Source organism: Hyla sarda, chromosome 11 (assembly GCF_029499605.1).
Source record: "Hyla sarda isolate aHylSar1 chromosome 11, aHylSar1.hap1, whole genome shotgun sequence".
In the NCBI taxonomy this organism is placed as follows: Eukaryota; Metazoa; Chordata; class Amphibia; order Anura; family Hylidae; genus Hyla; species Hyla sarda.
The window spans coordinates 42093542-42108639 of record NC_079199.1 but is presented as its reverse complement, the minus strand read 5'-3'; the positions used below and the strand labels follow the sequence as shown (position 1 = coordinate 42108639).

Here is a 15098-nt window from a genome sequence, read left to right as displayed (position 1 = left end):
CTGGAGGGAGATGTGGTGATCCTGCTGGTACTTGGAGCCCACTGCACTTCTTCTGCTGGACTTGCCTAGGTAAGTTCCAAGCCACGCCCCTACTTTAACCCCTTGATGACACAACCCATTATAGCCTCAAGGACACAGGAAAATGTTATGTTTTCGCTTTTTCCTACTCGCCTTCTAAGAACCATAACTTTTTTATTTTTATCCCTACAGACCCATATGAGGGCTTTTTTTTTTTTTTTTTTTTGCGTGACCAATTGTACATTGTAAATAAAATGTATGGCAAAACCCTAAAAAGTATTATTTGTGGGGGAGAATTGAAGAGAAAACTGCAATTTTGCAACTTGTTGGGGCAGCGGGGGATGGGAGGTTTTGTTTTTACGCAGTGCAGTGATATGTTCTTTTTATTCTGTAGCACAATGCAATTAAAATAATACCCATCTTATATAGTTTATCTAATATTGCTCTACTTTTATAAGAAGTCAAACTTTATTGAACACAATTTGTATATTTAAAATTGTCCTCTTCTGACCCCTATAACTTTTTTTTATTTTTTAATATACTGAGATGTATGAGGGCTTATTTTTTGCACCTTGATCTGTAGTTTTTATCAGTACCAAAATTTGAATATTGTGCAAAGGTCATTTATTTCAGTAATGCAACTTAAATGGTGAAACTAAAATATGAGAGAGACTCATTACATTATAGTTCAAGCCGTAATTTATCATAATTGTGATATTGCGATGATTATGGCTTACAGCTCTTGAAAACCTTAAAGCCCCCCCCCAATTACTATGATTTGGGGAGCCATGTCATCTGCTGGTGTTGGTCTACTGTGCTTCATTAAGGGGTATTCCGGGCAAAAACATTTTATCCCCTATCCAAAGGATATGGGATGAGATGTCTGATCGCGGTGGGCCCGATGCTCAGACCCCGCGATCTCCCTGCAGCACTCGCATACTATGCGGGTGCTGAATCTCCAGTTTCAGAAACCTCCGGGTTTCCGGGACTGGGGACATGATGTCACGCTGCGCCCCCTCCATTCATGTCTATGGGAGGGGGCGTGACTTTATTGAGAACTGCTATTTACATAGTTCTCTGTATTTCTTTTATTAATTGAAGCACCTTTTCCCCATTCAAGAGGTAATATATCAATTCTTGAATAGAGTATATTCTAATCAATGTAGTGGTTTACTTTTGAGTAAATAAAACTACACCTACACAATACTTCAGCTTCGTTCTTTTGATAACAAACATTTCTATGCGCTTGATTTTTAAGAAATACCTTTCAAGATTCCTTGGAGAAATGTAAAGAGGTATTAAAGCAACATGAAGAGAAATATATGGAATTCACATTAGCTAAGGAATACCATACAAAAAAAGAAGAGCTTGACAGTGTTCTGAAGGTGATACATACATATGACGAGCAGCAGAAGCTAAAGGACAAGATCATTCTAGATATTTTGAGTATGTGATTTCATCTTTTTCTATAGTATTTTAAAACCGATAAAATATATTGAAGTAGAATTACATTTTCTTCTTTTTTTTTTCTCCCTTAACTAGAGCCTGCATCGTTTGGATCCTATAATGAGTGGAGTTTGAAGCTGTATCCTTTTTTCTGAATTTTACATACCTTAAATGCTTAACAACTAAACACAAACTGATAATAATAGTAGTAAACATAAAATGATAATACATAAAGTAATCTGTGAGCTACAAACTACAGAAACCATTGTATAGTTGTTAGGGTATAAAAGCATACTTATTCTTTACTGGAGCTAAGTTGGCTGCCATACTTTTAAAATTACCCTTATTACTCAGCCAAGTGGAAAAGGAGGTGGGGCTGGGCTGCTTAAAGGGGTACTCCCGTGGAAAACTTTTTTTTTTATCAACTGGTGGCAGAAAGTTAAACAGATTTGTAAATCACTTCTATTAAAAAAAATCTTAATCCTTCCAGTACTTTTTAGGGGCTGTATACTAAAGAGAAATCCAAAAAAGAAATGCATTTCCTCTGATGTCCTGACCACAGTGCTCTCTGCTGACCTCTGCTGTCCATTTTAGGAACTGTCCAGAGCAGCATATGTTTGCTATGGGGATTTTTCCTGCTCTGGACAGTTCATGAAATGGTCAGCAGAGAGCACTGTGGTCATGACATCAGAGGAAATGCATTTCTTTTTGGTATTTCTCTTTAGTATACAGCCCCTAAAAAGTACTGGAAGGATTAACTTTTTTAATAGAAGTGATTTACAAATCTGTTTAACTTTCTGCCACCAGTTGATTTAAAAAAAAAGTTTTCCACGGGAGTACCCCATTAAGTGCTAAAGGCTGACATACCTTTTCGCTCGCCCTTACCTCCCAGCCAAAAAGGGATACCACATAATAGGGGATACATGTCTCATCGCAAGGGTCTAACTGCTGGAATCCCCCACGGTCTTCTGTACGGGGCACATCCTAGTTATCCATCTTTGGCACACTTAGGCCCCTACCTTCCTGGATGTGGCAATGACATCTCACTCAGCCAATTGCTGAGCAGCCCATCATTAGCACACATCCAGGAAGGTGGGGCCGAAGCATGCCAAGGATGGACCCCATACAGGAGATCACGGGGCCCCAGTGATCGGACTGCCTGCGATCAGACACATCTCCTATCCTATGGATAGGCTATAAGTGTCTTATAAGTTTTGTTCTCAAGAATACCTCTGACAAAGGACTTGTATTTTAATTATCAGGGGGTTAGTAGGAGAAGGCAAGGGAGGAAGCATGCCAGGCTGTTGCACATGTGCGGCTTGGCCCCCCCTCCTTCACACTTGGCTGAGAAATGAAAAGGCAATTTTATAAGTTTGGCAATCAAGGTAGCTACAGGAAAGGTACAGTTTGCTTTTATACCCTAACAGCTATACAAAATTGTGTCTGCAGCTCTTAGCAGCAAATAGAGCTGACAAATTCCCTTTATGGCATATTCAGGATTTGTAACTTCTATTATCTGTAGGATAAGTTATCAATGCATAACCGGTGGAACAAAAGGGTTCTGATCAGCAAATCAGAGAGAACACAGTGACTGGGTGCCACCTTTATTATTTACCCATGTACAGAATGGGCTAAGCAGCAATACCAGACACAGCTTCATGGAGCTGCAGGATATGGCAGACCTTGCTAGTTGGTCCTGTTTTGCGAACTCCACATGTCTAGAGGAGAAAGGGGAATTGCAGAGTATAAATAGGATTGGTAGAGACGCAGGAAACTAGATGTATTTTAGTAAATTATTTTATATCCAACAGTTATCATGCAGAAATTAATGAAGTGGGGGTGGGGAAGCAAATTCTCAATCTCCTGTTTAGGCCACCAAAAATGCTACTGCTAACTCTGCCCTATAAGGCTAAGGCTACACAGTAACTTTTGTTCTACATCATGAAGATCGTAATATCACATTACAACATTGCATCTAATGATTGTTAATGTGGTTGTAAGGACATTTTTATGGAAGCATTATTGATTGAACCTTGTCAAGGGTCTGCAAAGGAGATCTATATTTGTGTGACTGTGTATGGAATTTTTCCAGAGATATGTGAATTTACCAGTGAATGAGTCTCCTATACTGAGTGTACTAGTAACCTATGTTTGGTTTATAGAACATTACAATTCTATGAGTTATACATTAACTTATCTTGTAAGTGCAACTTTGAGAAACAACACCAATAAAACCATCCATCATATTTTTCAAACATCACGTACAGCATCTGAAATAATGCTGAAAATCGATGAACTTGAACAAAAGATAAAGTATATTGAAAAGGTAAACTGTTTGTTGCATAAAAAAAACTATACATGATTAAGAATCAATCGGGTAATCATCACATGCAGTTGTTACAATAGTTATAATGCCAGTGCATGAAACCTGTAAGACAATGCATAGAAACTTACAGATACTTAATCCTGCCTTACAGACTTTACCAGACACCATAGAAGCAATCCAGTTCATCTGTGGAATTCTGAGATTGCAAATATACAAATTTTAGTTGGTAGCAAAATCATATTATATAATATTAAACTATTTTTTTCCAGGAGAGCAAAGATATTTTTGAAAAGGAAAATGAAACAGGAAGAGAAGACAGCAACAAAAAACAAACAACTGAACTTCAACACATGTGAGGTTTAAAATGAGTTGATTACTTACATTTGTGGCTTGTATCTGAGGTGTTTAAGCATTATGTGGCATTTCCACTTTTTAACCCCTTAATGACGCAGCCCTTTTTCACCTTAAGGACTGAGCCCTTTTTCGCAATTCTGACCACCGTCGCTTTACGAATTAATAACTCGAAAACGCTTTTACTGAATATTCTGATTCTGAGTTTGTTTTTTCGTGACATATTCTACTTTATTTTGGTGGTAAATTTTCGGCGTTACTTGCATCCTTTTTTTGGTGAAAAATACCCAAATTTCATGAAAATGTTGAAAATTTAGCATTTTTCCAACTATGAAGCTCTCTACTTGTAAGGAAAATGGATATTCACAATAAAAAAATTTTATTCACAAATACAATATGTCTACTTTATGTTGGCATCATAAAATGGACATATTTTTGCTTTTTGAAAAAATTAGAGGGCTTCAAAGTAGAGCAGCAATTTTCAAAAATGTCATGAAAATTGCAAAATCCGAAGGGACAGATGTTACAGAACTACAACTCCCAGCATGCCTTGGCAGTCTAGGCATGCTGAGAGTTGTAGTTTGGCAACATCTGGAGGGCTACCGTTTGGGCACCACTGTAACAATGGTCTCCAAACTGTGACCCTCCAGAGATGTTGCAAAACTACAACGCCCAGCATGCCTTTGGCTGTCTGGGCATGCTGGAAGTTGCAGTTTGGCCTTCCTAATGGTTGCCACAGTGAAGATCACTTTACTTTCACTTTCATTTACCCCCCCACCGTCGTTTCCCTACCTGTGCCTGTCTCCAGCGACGATCGGGGGTCCCCACGCATCTTCTCCTCCAGGTACCGGCCTCCATCTTCTCCCCACGTTCCCCACGACATCCAGGGGTGGGCAGAATGGGGGGTTGCCATAGCAACCCACTGTCCTGCGCTGTCATTGGTCAAAATCCCTTCTGACCAATGGCAGGGGATAGGAGGAGATCGCAGCACTGCGACCTCGCTCCTAGCCCTCAGGATGATCGGGGCTGTCACTGACAGCTCCGATCATCCCTATTTTCCGGGTGATCGGGTCACCAGAGGCCCGATCAGCCTGAAATAGCAGAAAATCGCATGTCTGAATTAACATGCGATTTTCTGCGATCGCCGACATGGGGGGTGTGTGACTCAGGACCCTTTTGCTTTAATATACTTTTCCTTAGCACCTAGGGTATAGGTGCTCACCCAAGCTAACCTCGGATTAGTGTATTAATTGTGAGCTGCACTTATCTTTCTTTTTCTTAACCCCTTAAGGACACATGACGTACTGGAACGTCATGTGTCCTCTCCCGATCTATAACGCGGGGCCACGGCGTGGCCCCGCGTCATAGCGGTTCGGGCCCGGCCTCTAACAACGGCCGGGACCCGTGGCTAATAGCGCGCGGCATTGATCGCTGTGCCGCGCGCTATTAACCCTTTAGACGCGGCGTTCAAAGTTGAACGCCGCGTCTAAAGTGAAACCGAAAGCATGCCGGCTAGCTCAGTGGGCTGTTCGGGATAGCCGCGGTGAAATCGCGGCATCCCGAACAGCTGACAGGACAGCGGGAGGGCCCCTACCTGCCTCCTCGCTGTCCGATCGCCGAATGACTGCTCAGTGCCTGAGATCCAGGCAAGAGCAGTCATGCGGCAGAATCATCGATCACTGGTTTCTTATGAGAAACCAGTGATCAATGTAAAAGATCAGTGTGTGCAGTGTTATAGGTCCCTATGGGACCTATAACACTGCAAAAAAAAAGTGCAAAAAAAAAGTGAATAAACATCATTTAACCCCTTCCCTATTAAAAGTTTGAATCACCCCCCTTTTCCCATAAAAGAAAAAACACAGTGTAAATAAAAATAAAAATAAACATAAATGGTATCGCCGCGTGCGGAAATGTCCGAATTATAAAAATATATCGTTAATTAAACCGCACGGTCAATGGCGTGCGCGCAAAAAAATTCCAAAGTCCAAAATAGTGCATTTTTGGTCACTTTTTATATCATGAAAAAATGAATAAAAAGCGATCAATAAGTCCTATCAATGCAAAAATGATACCGTTAAAAACTTCAGATCACGGCGCAAAAAATGAGCCCTCATACCACCCCATACACGGAAAAATAAAAAAGTTATAGGGGTCAGAAGATGACAATTTTAAACGTATAAATTTTTCTGCATGAAGTTATGATTTTTTCCAGAAGTGCGACAAATTCAAACCTGTATAAGTAGGGTATCATTTTAATCATATGGACCTACAGAATAAAGGTAAGGTGTCATTTTTACCGAAAAATGTACTACGTAGAAACGGAAGCCCCCAAAAGTTACAAAATGGCGTTTTTTTTTTTCAATTTTGTCTCACAATGATTTTTTTTCCCGTTTCACCGTAGATTTTTGGGCACAATGACTGACATCATTACAAAGTAGAATTGGTGGTGCAAAAAATAAGCCATCATATGGATTTTTAGGTGCAAAATTGAAAGAGTTATGATTTTTTAAAGGCAAGGAGCAAAAAACGAAAATGCAAAAACGGAAAACCCCCCGGTCCTTAAGGGGTTAATTTACAAATCTGTTTGACTTTCTGGAGACAGTTGATATATAAAAAAAAGTTTTTTCCTGGATAACCCCTTTAATTTCAACCAGTCATGCCATAGTCATCAAGGTCATTGCATATTTAAGATCTTTTCTACACTGTGTCATGCAATGTCTTCTGAAGTGTACCTTAAAGGAATTCCCTGACAAATTCCATTGATAGATGTCACTGGTGTGATTTGTGGTTAATAAACTCCCATATTGGGAAACCATGCAGTATAATTTTTTTTGCTGTATAGCTTTCTATGGAATACACAGCAGTCTGCATTATAAACCCAATGGCCAACATTTATCATTGTCTTTAGACAGTTTTTTGTGTCTAGAAAAGGTGCAAAAAATGCGCAAGCAGGGTTTATTTGCGCCTTTTGGTTTACACATTTTTGCTGATTTTGAGTTGCAATCCACTGATTTTGGCAATACACACAATATGGAAGGGTTTTATGAACTGCGCCTTTTTGTGAAAAGGCGCATGAAAGGCACAAAGCCACTGAAAAGTCTCTAAAACTATACCAGCCCAGACTTAGCTTAGCTTTTTGGTGTTTACTTGCACAAAATTTATGAAATGCTCTTTGACCATTTAATACATTTGGTGCTTCTACACATTACCAGCACACAAAAAAAAGGTGTAGAAAAATGCTTCACTTACACCTACAATGATAAATGCTTCACTTACACCTACAATGATAAATGCTGGCCAATGTACTTTTTGCCTACATTGGGTAATGGGGGGTTCTATGCATATGGTTACTCTCAAAAAACGCTACTTGCAGACACAAATACACAGTGCTTATATAATGTATATCCTTAAAAGCAGAAAAGATATAGAACTATTGCTAAAACACTGTATGATTACTCTAAATATCAGTTTTTGATGTTATTTACATTGTAAACAATATATAATCTAGTTGCGGAGCCAACATTTTTTTTTATAATACATGTAGTATAAATTTCCTTTGCGGTCTGCACACCAATAATCACACTAGTATGTAGCTGGGTGAAATGTTGAAATGTCATTCATTTGACACAGAAGAAAATAATGGTTTGCTCTGTATTGGATCACTTCAGCATTCTTCTTCTTATTAGATCTTGTTGAGTGCTTTTTGTGCTTTCTATATTTGGAGGATACTTAGCAATATGACTTCAGATATGTTGTATTAGAAAGAATTGCTACAGGATCATCTTGTTCAAGGAATGTATGAATTCACTTTATATCAAGAACTAAAATCCCATATTATACAGTGCGGAACATTCTGTGCTTTCCAATCCAAAAGGTCAGATACAGCAGACTGGTAGGTTAGGCTGTATTTACAACTAGTGCTGCCCTAAGCACTCAGCACCATTAGGGTCATTCCACAAGAATCTGGATTTTTTTTATGCAGATCTCTTACAAATGTGCAGCAAAAAACGCTGATGATTTTGTTGCTGATTCACCATGGATCTCACCCCCCATGCACAAAAAGTGCTGTTCTGACCACGGGGATTCAACCAAAGGAGTTTTTTGTTCTCCAGGCCACAGCATGGTGGCAGCGGCTACATCAAAAGTATTTATCATTTTATTTTACTCACTGAAGTGCTGCCCTAGGCACAAGCCCATGGGGTCTTGTTCCTTAGAGCCCCAGATATAAGCTGGGAAAATCCATCAGTCTGTCACAGTGCACGAGACAGGCTCTATCATAAGGCTACATTCACATGTCCAGAATGTCCGCACTGAAAATGTCTGTGAAGACATTCCGGAGACTGCACAGGAATGCTCCATCTCATAGATGGCTATGCATTCCGTGCAGAGTTTTTATTTTTAACAAAAATAATTTTTTATTTCTTTTTTTTAAAGCAAGGTCAATGAAGAAGGAGCAAGACTAACCCAAGCAAAAGAAAGGAAACCACACCTATTACAACTCCCAAACTTGCTACAAAGGTTAATGCGACCACCTAAAGAGACACAGTTACCTTTAAAGCTCAGTAAAGCAGGTATTTTTTTTTATATTTTACTACATTTTATTTTATTTTATAAGTAATATTCAGTAAAGGGGTGTAATATTAAAATATGTTAAGCAAAAGTGTTATAATGGTTCAGATTTATTCAGAGTATTGCATTTTTTTCATGCAGGAACAGACAACAGAGCAGTTGTTGGTGATCCCCAAAATAACAACAGCATTGTTTCCAACCAGGACCCTTGTGTGAAAATGGAAATACAGGTCTTTTTCTATTTTTCACATTCAAAAGACAAACAGTTATTGTATTATAACTATGGCACAATTTTCCTACCTAAACAAACTCTTCTCTAAGTGGTGAATTGCTGACAATTGATTGTTATGACTGGGGGGATGTTGTAGGTGGTTTTACATTGGGGCACAATCATTTCATCATCATGCAGGATCTTCAACAGCTGAAACACTTTTTGCAGCAACTGGCTAATATACAGGGTCTAAAACAGCCAAACCCTCCTTATTCTGTCCCATGTACCTCAATAAAGCACATAGACAAGAGTTTTTTTTTTTTTTACGGGACAACTTTTTTTAGGTGCCTAAAACATTTTTGGGGCCACCTGCAATACACAGTGAGTGGAGTCGGAAGTAGACATCTTGTGTAGGGGCTGTGCTAGATGCTGGGTGTGCCTGAAGCATACATTGTGTGGAGGCTGTGCTGGGTTAGCAATTTTGATTCCATTGAAGTAAATGACAGCTTAATTGCAGTAAGGGTGGGTCCACACCATTATTTTGCTATACGGTTTCATAAAAAAAAACGTATGCAACCATACAGAAAACCGTGCCCATAGACTTCCCATGCAAAACCGTATGCACCATAATGCATAAATACATACGGTTGTATTCGTTTTCCAAACCATACGGTTTTTAACTTTTTTTTTTCCGGACAGAAAACCATGGCCTACCACATTTTTTTGTCCGGTTAAAAAAACGTATTTCAACCGTATACAGTTATTTTAACATAGGACTCTATGAGAAGCATAAGTGTTTACAGTTCAGTCCGGGTTTGTCTATCCGGTTTTTAACCTTGCACATGCGCATTACAAGCCGAAAGAACCACCCATCTTCTGGAATATGCTGTGAACGCCCCTCCCTACTTCCTCAAGCCCCGGAGAAGTCATTTTGCCTCAGAGTCTTGCAGAGCTGCCATTTTGCTTATTGAAGTAAGTACCTTGCTCTATATCACTTCCTACTTCATTTTATCCCTTTGTTTTACCAGAATTTAACACTTTTAATGATTGCTTTCTATTTTGCATATCTATTATTGATTTTTATACTGTATTTCCAATTATTTTGAATGTATTTTTGTATTTTATGTTGCTAAATTTGTAGACAGTGGATGGGTCAAGAATATAAACTACTTATATTGGATGTAATCTTTTGCAAAGGTTTTTTATAATAACCTCTGCAAGGAAAGACACCCATAATCAATTTAATTTCTAATTTAACCCTTTATTGAATATGCAATTAGTTTCATGCTGATTATTTACACATGGTATTTGTGATAGTAGATGGGTCAAATAGGCAGATTATTCACTGTTTTTCTTTTTCTTTTATGTAATATTTAAAATAAGCTCATCCATGAAATACTCCCCCTGATTTTTTGGGGGGTATTATACCTATGCACTTTACATTTTGCTGTTTTTTTTTTTTTTTTTTGAAAAAATTCTCAGTATTTGGAATTTGATTGAAAGGGGGGTGATGGGGGTGTAAATTTTTTTAAAATTGGACTTGCAGCCATAATGATAGGTCATTGTGTATCTAAACTTTTTTGGGTAGCTTTTGCCAATATTGTAATTGCATAGCATAAATCTTTTTTCTTTTCTTTCTTGTATACTAATTTGTAGACTCCAAGCCCAGAACATCTCTTGGATAGTCCACCGGTGTCTGTAAGTTTGTAAAAAAAAATGTTTTATATTTTTTTAAATCATTGTATCATCCTAACTAATTGGTAAATGTGCATAGTTGTTTACAGCCTCCATTGAGGATGTCACCAATGTGACAGATAAAAAAAAAATTATCTAATCTCGGGAAAGACCAATGATAGTGTTTGACGAATAAAACCATTCCTTTTTAAATGTTTTTTCTTATCTTTTCATAAACGTAATTTTTTATGATGTTTTTTGGATATTAATTTCCCTGATTTCTTTGTTGGTTTTAAAACGTCTGTAATTATGTGTGCAGGTGTGTAAGTGGCATGGCTTGGATACGCCCCATCCATGTCACTCCCATCAGCATATATAAAGTGATTTTAATCCATGTAACACTTGTATGACTAAGGCCCTGTGGACCAAAACGTGTCACATTATTTGAGTTCCTGTAGTTTCCCATGGCAACCTAATAAAGAAGTTCCTTGCACGAGTCTGGCGCTGGACATTTTCTTCTTTCTACGAGCTGCCCATAGCTACCAATCAGATTGCTTCTTTCATTTTTCAGAGGCCTTGTTAAAAATGAAAGAACAATCCGATTGGTTGCTATGGGCAACACAGCAACTTTTCCTTTTGACATGTTTAGATAAATATCCCCCTATATATGTTTTTAGATTTGTTGGTTTACTGTTTTTTTTTTTTTCGTTTTTTGTTTTTTTTGTTTTTTTTGATATGGCAAATTTGAAGTATACAAAAAAGAAGAAATATACACAGTTTAGTATAGATCCCAGTGACTTAAGCAGCGAAGCTGTAATTGATCTTTCTCAAGAGCGTCCATCCCTTTGGGACAAAGAGTACCCGAAACATTCTGACAACAATTATAACAGGAAAAATGGGACTGAGTGCATATTGGAATATTTCCAGACTTGATGTATGGGTCCAAACTGCAGGATGCAATTAGTTAGTATATTTATTATTTACCTTTAATTTGGACAACTAGATAAAAAAAAAATAATAATAATAATTTTATATATATATATATATATATATATATATATATATATATGCATTGACATAATATATAATGATTTTTTTTTTCCAATAAAAATGTAGGGGAGTTGGTACAAAAGTGTTGGAGATCGGTACGTGACAGCTTCTTCAAGTTTCTCCGTGATCAAAACTTGCCAAGTGGCTCTGCTTCAAAAAAATCTAATTATAAACATGCAGACAGGTTGTCTTTCCTGCCTAAAGTACAGGAAGTAAGAATGTAAGTTTGCATTTAATTGGATAATAAAGTTAATAATGAGAAATATATGTTTGGTATTTTTTGCTGTAAATGTAAAAATTGCCCTGATGACCATAGCAATCCAATCAAATAGCTATTTATATTAGTGTGGGCCATGTGAAAAATGAAAGAAGTGATCAGATTGGTTGCTATGGGCATCTGTGCAACTTTTCCTCTGGACAGTTAATTCGGTTTAAAAAATTGAAAGTAGATATGTAGCAAAAATGATTAAATTTGTTCTTTGTCTGGGCTTCAAAAAAAAAAAAATTTAATCCCATTCCCATTCCTCCACAGGTCTTTATGGCTTCTTTAGTCTCGGAACGTAACAGAGCCTATGTCTGCAGCAATGGCCTGCTTCGGCTGGTGATAGGCTGATGGCTCTGTGATGTTCAGAGCCTAGGGAGAAGCAGAACCAGCCGCTGCGGAGGAACAGGAACCGGTATCTCCACACCGAGGGAACGTAGGAAGTTGAGTAAATTTTTTATTTTTTTTTGCAGCCCGGGCACAGAACTAGTTAAATTATTTTTAACGTATATCTGCTTTAGTAAATAGATCATTATCCCTAGTTTCAGAAGATTTTAAGTGTTACCATTTAATAGAATTAACATTTTTTATAAATTTTTTCTAAAGAGAACAACTTTAAACACCACAGTGCCACCAACGTCGCCACCAGAAGTACAGGAAGTTGTTGAGGTGGAAAGAACAGAAGAAGAATCTGGCATAAACTTTCTCAAAGACATTATTTAAAAAAAACGAGTCCTCTCAAAGAGAGAATCTAATTCTTAAGGCAATTCAGAAACTTGAGGATTTCTGCACATCAAAGTTTCTACACATTGATGTGCGCCTTCTCCGCCAAGAGGGTATAGTAACTGGACCAGCCCCTAGTCCTAATAGGGACTTTCTTATGACCCTTGTCCCATCTATGGACCAATTGTCAGAAGAGCAACTTGCAAATTATAAGGCGCAATTACTTCACATGACCCAAGATTTTTTTGAACCCTCCACAAGCTCAGATGTATCCTCCACCTTCCCCTTTGGTTCAACAACCCCGACCCAGAACCTACCCTAGCACATACCCTCAAGTGCATTATGATGAAAATTTTGAGGTTGAGGATGGTCAAGTCTATAGGAAAATGTAGCTTTATTTTTATTTATGGTTCAGAGTTTGTATATGTCACGATTCGGCTGGCTGGAGGTGGATCCTCTGTGCCAGAGAGGGATTGACGTGGACCGTGCTGGTGGACCGGTTCTAAGTTGCTACTGGTATTCACCAGAGCCCGCCGCAAAGCGGGATGGTCTTGCAGCGGCGGTAGCAACCAGGTCGTATCCACCAGCAACGGCTAAACCTCTCTGACTGCTGAAGATAGGCGCGGTACAAGGGAGTAGACAAGAGCAAGGTCGGACGTAGCAGAAGGTCAGGGCAGGCAGCAAGGATCGTAGTCAGGGGCAACGGCAGGAGGTCTGGAACACAGGCTAGGAACACACAAGGAAACGCTTTCACTGGCACAATGGCAACAAGATCCGGCGAGGGAGTGCAGGGGAAGTGAGGTATAAATAGGGAGTGCACAGGTGAACACACTAATTAAGCCAGCTGCGCCAATCAGTGGCGCAGTGGCCCTTTAAATTGCAGAGACCCGGCGCGCGCGCGCCCTAAGGAGCGGGGCCGCGCGTGCCGGGACAATACCGACGGAGAGTGAGTCAGGTACGGGAGCCGGGATGCGCATCGCGAGCAGGCGCCTCCCGCATCGCGAATCGCATCCCGGCTGAGAGAGGTATTGCAGCGCACCCGGTCAGCAGGTCTGACCGGGGCGCTGCAAATGCGAGGATGTTGCGAGCGCTCCGGGGAGGAGCGGGGACCCGGAGCGCTCGGCGTAACAGTACCCCCCCCCCTTGGGTCTCCCCCTCTTCTTGGAGCCTGAGAACCTGAGGATAAGACTTTTGTCTAGGATGTTGTCCTCAGGTTCCCAGGATCTCTCTTCTGGGCCACAGCCCTCCCAATCCACCAAGAAATTTTTTTTCCCTCTGACCGTCTTGGAGGCCAGAATCTCCTTCACGGAGAAGACGTCAGAAGAACCGGAAACAGGAGTGGGAGAAACAAGTTTGGGAGAGAAGCGGTTAATGATGAGTGGTTTAAGGAGAGAGACATGGAAGGCATTGGGAATACGAAGAGAAGGAGGAAGAAGGAGTTTGTAAGAGACAGGGTTAATCTGGCACAAGACTTTGAAAGGACCAAGATAGCGTGGTCCCAGTTTGTAACTGGGGACACGAATGCGGACATATTTAGCGGAGAGCCATACCTTGTCTCCGGGAGCAAAAATGGGGGGAGTTCTTCTTTTCTTATCGGCAAACCTTTTCATGCGGGATGAAGCCTGTAAAAGAGAATTTTGGGTCTCTTTCCATATGGTGGAAAGATCACGAGTCACTTCATCCACAGCGGGCAAACCAGAGGGCAAGGGAGTAGGGAGGGGGGGAAGAGGGTGACGGCCGTACACCACGAAAAATGGGGACTTAGCAGAAGATTCGGAGACTCTGAAGTTGTATGAGAATTCGGCCCATGGTAGAAGATCTGCCCAGTCATCCTGGCGGGAGGAAACAAAATGCCGTAAATAGTCACCCAGGACCTGGTTAATTCTTTCTACTTGCCCATTGGATTGGGGATGATAAGAAGAAGAGAAGTTTAATTTAATCTTGAGCTGTTTACAGAGGGCCCTCCAGAATTTAGACACGAATTGGACGCCTCTATCCGAGACGATCTGCGTGGGCAAACCGTGAAGACTAAAAATGTGTACAAAAAATTGTTTTGCCAACTGAGGCGCTGAAGGAAGACCAGGAAGAGGAATAAAATGTGCCATCCTGGAAAATCGATCAACGACCACCCAAACAACTGTGTTGCCACGGGATGGGGGTAAGTCTGTAATAAAGTCCATACCAATCAGTGACCAAGGCTGTTCGGGGACAGGCAGAGGATGAAGGAGACCAGCAGGCTTCTGGCGAGGAGTCTTATCCCGGGCACAGACAGTACAGGCCCGCACAAAATCAACAACATCCGTCTCCAGAGTCGGCCACCAATAGAAACGAGAGATGAGTTGCAAGGATTTTTTGATGCCCGCATGGCCTGCGAGGTGGGAGGAGTGTCCCCATTTGAGAATCCCGAGACGATGGCGTGGAGAAACGAAGGTCTTCCCTGGAGGAGTTTGCCTGATGGAGGCTGGAGA

At 40.1% G+C, this 15098-nt stretch overlaps 1 protein-coding gene and 1 long non-coding RNA gene across 2 annotated transcripts in view; both read left to right on the top strand.

Annotated features, from left to right (window-relative positions):
• The window catches only part of LOC130295093 (protein SIX6OS1-like), a 108995-nt gene that overhangs the window by 52538 nt on the left and 41359 nt on the right, over positions 1 to 15098 (top strand). Inside the window, exons 6-11 of the mRNA XM_056545390.1 lie at positions 1277 to 1464; positions 1561 to 1603; positions 3670 to 3790; positions 4060 to 4142; positions 8576 to 8712; positions 8852 to 8940. Coding sequence (XP_056401365.1) covers positions 1277 to 1464; positions 1561 to 1603; positions 3670 to 3790; positions 4060 to 4142; positions 8576 to 8712; positions 8852 to 8940 — 661 coding nt within the window. The remainder of the gene's footprint in view (positions 1 to 1276; positions 1465 to 1560; positions 1604 to 3669; positions 3791 to 4059; positions 4143 to 8575; positions 8713 to 8851; positions 8941 to 15098) is intronic.
• LOC130295094 (uncharacterized) lies at positions 8949 to 11429 on the top strand. The gene is made up of 3 exons (XR_008848697.1): positions 8949 to 9893; positions 10578 to 10619; positions 11346 to 11429. It is a non-coding gene; the product is annotated as an uncharacterized LOC130295094 (long non-coding RNA).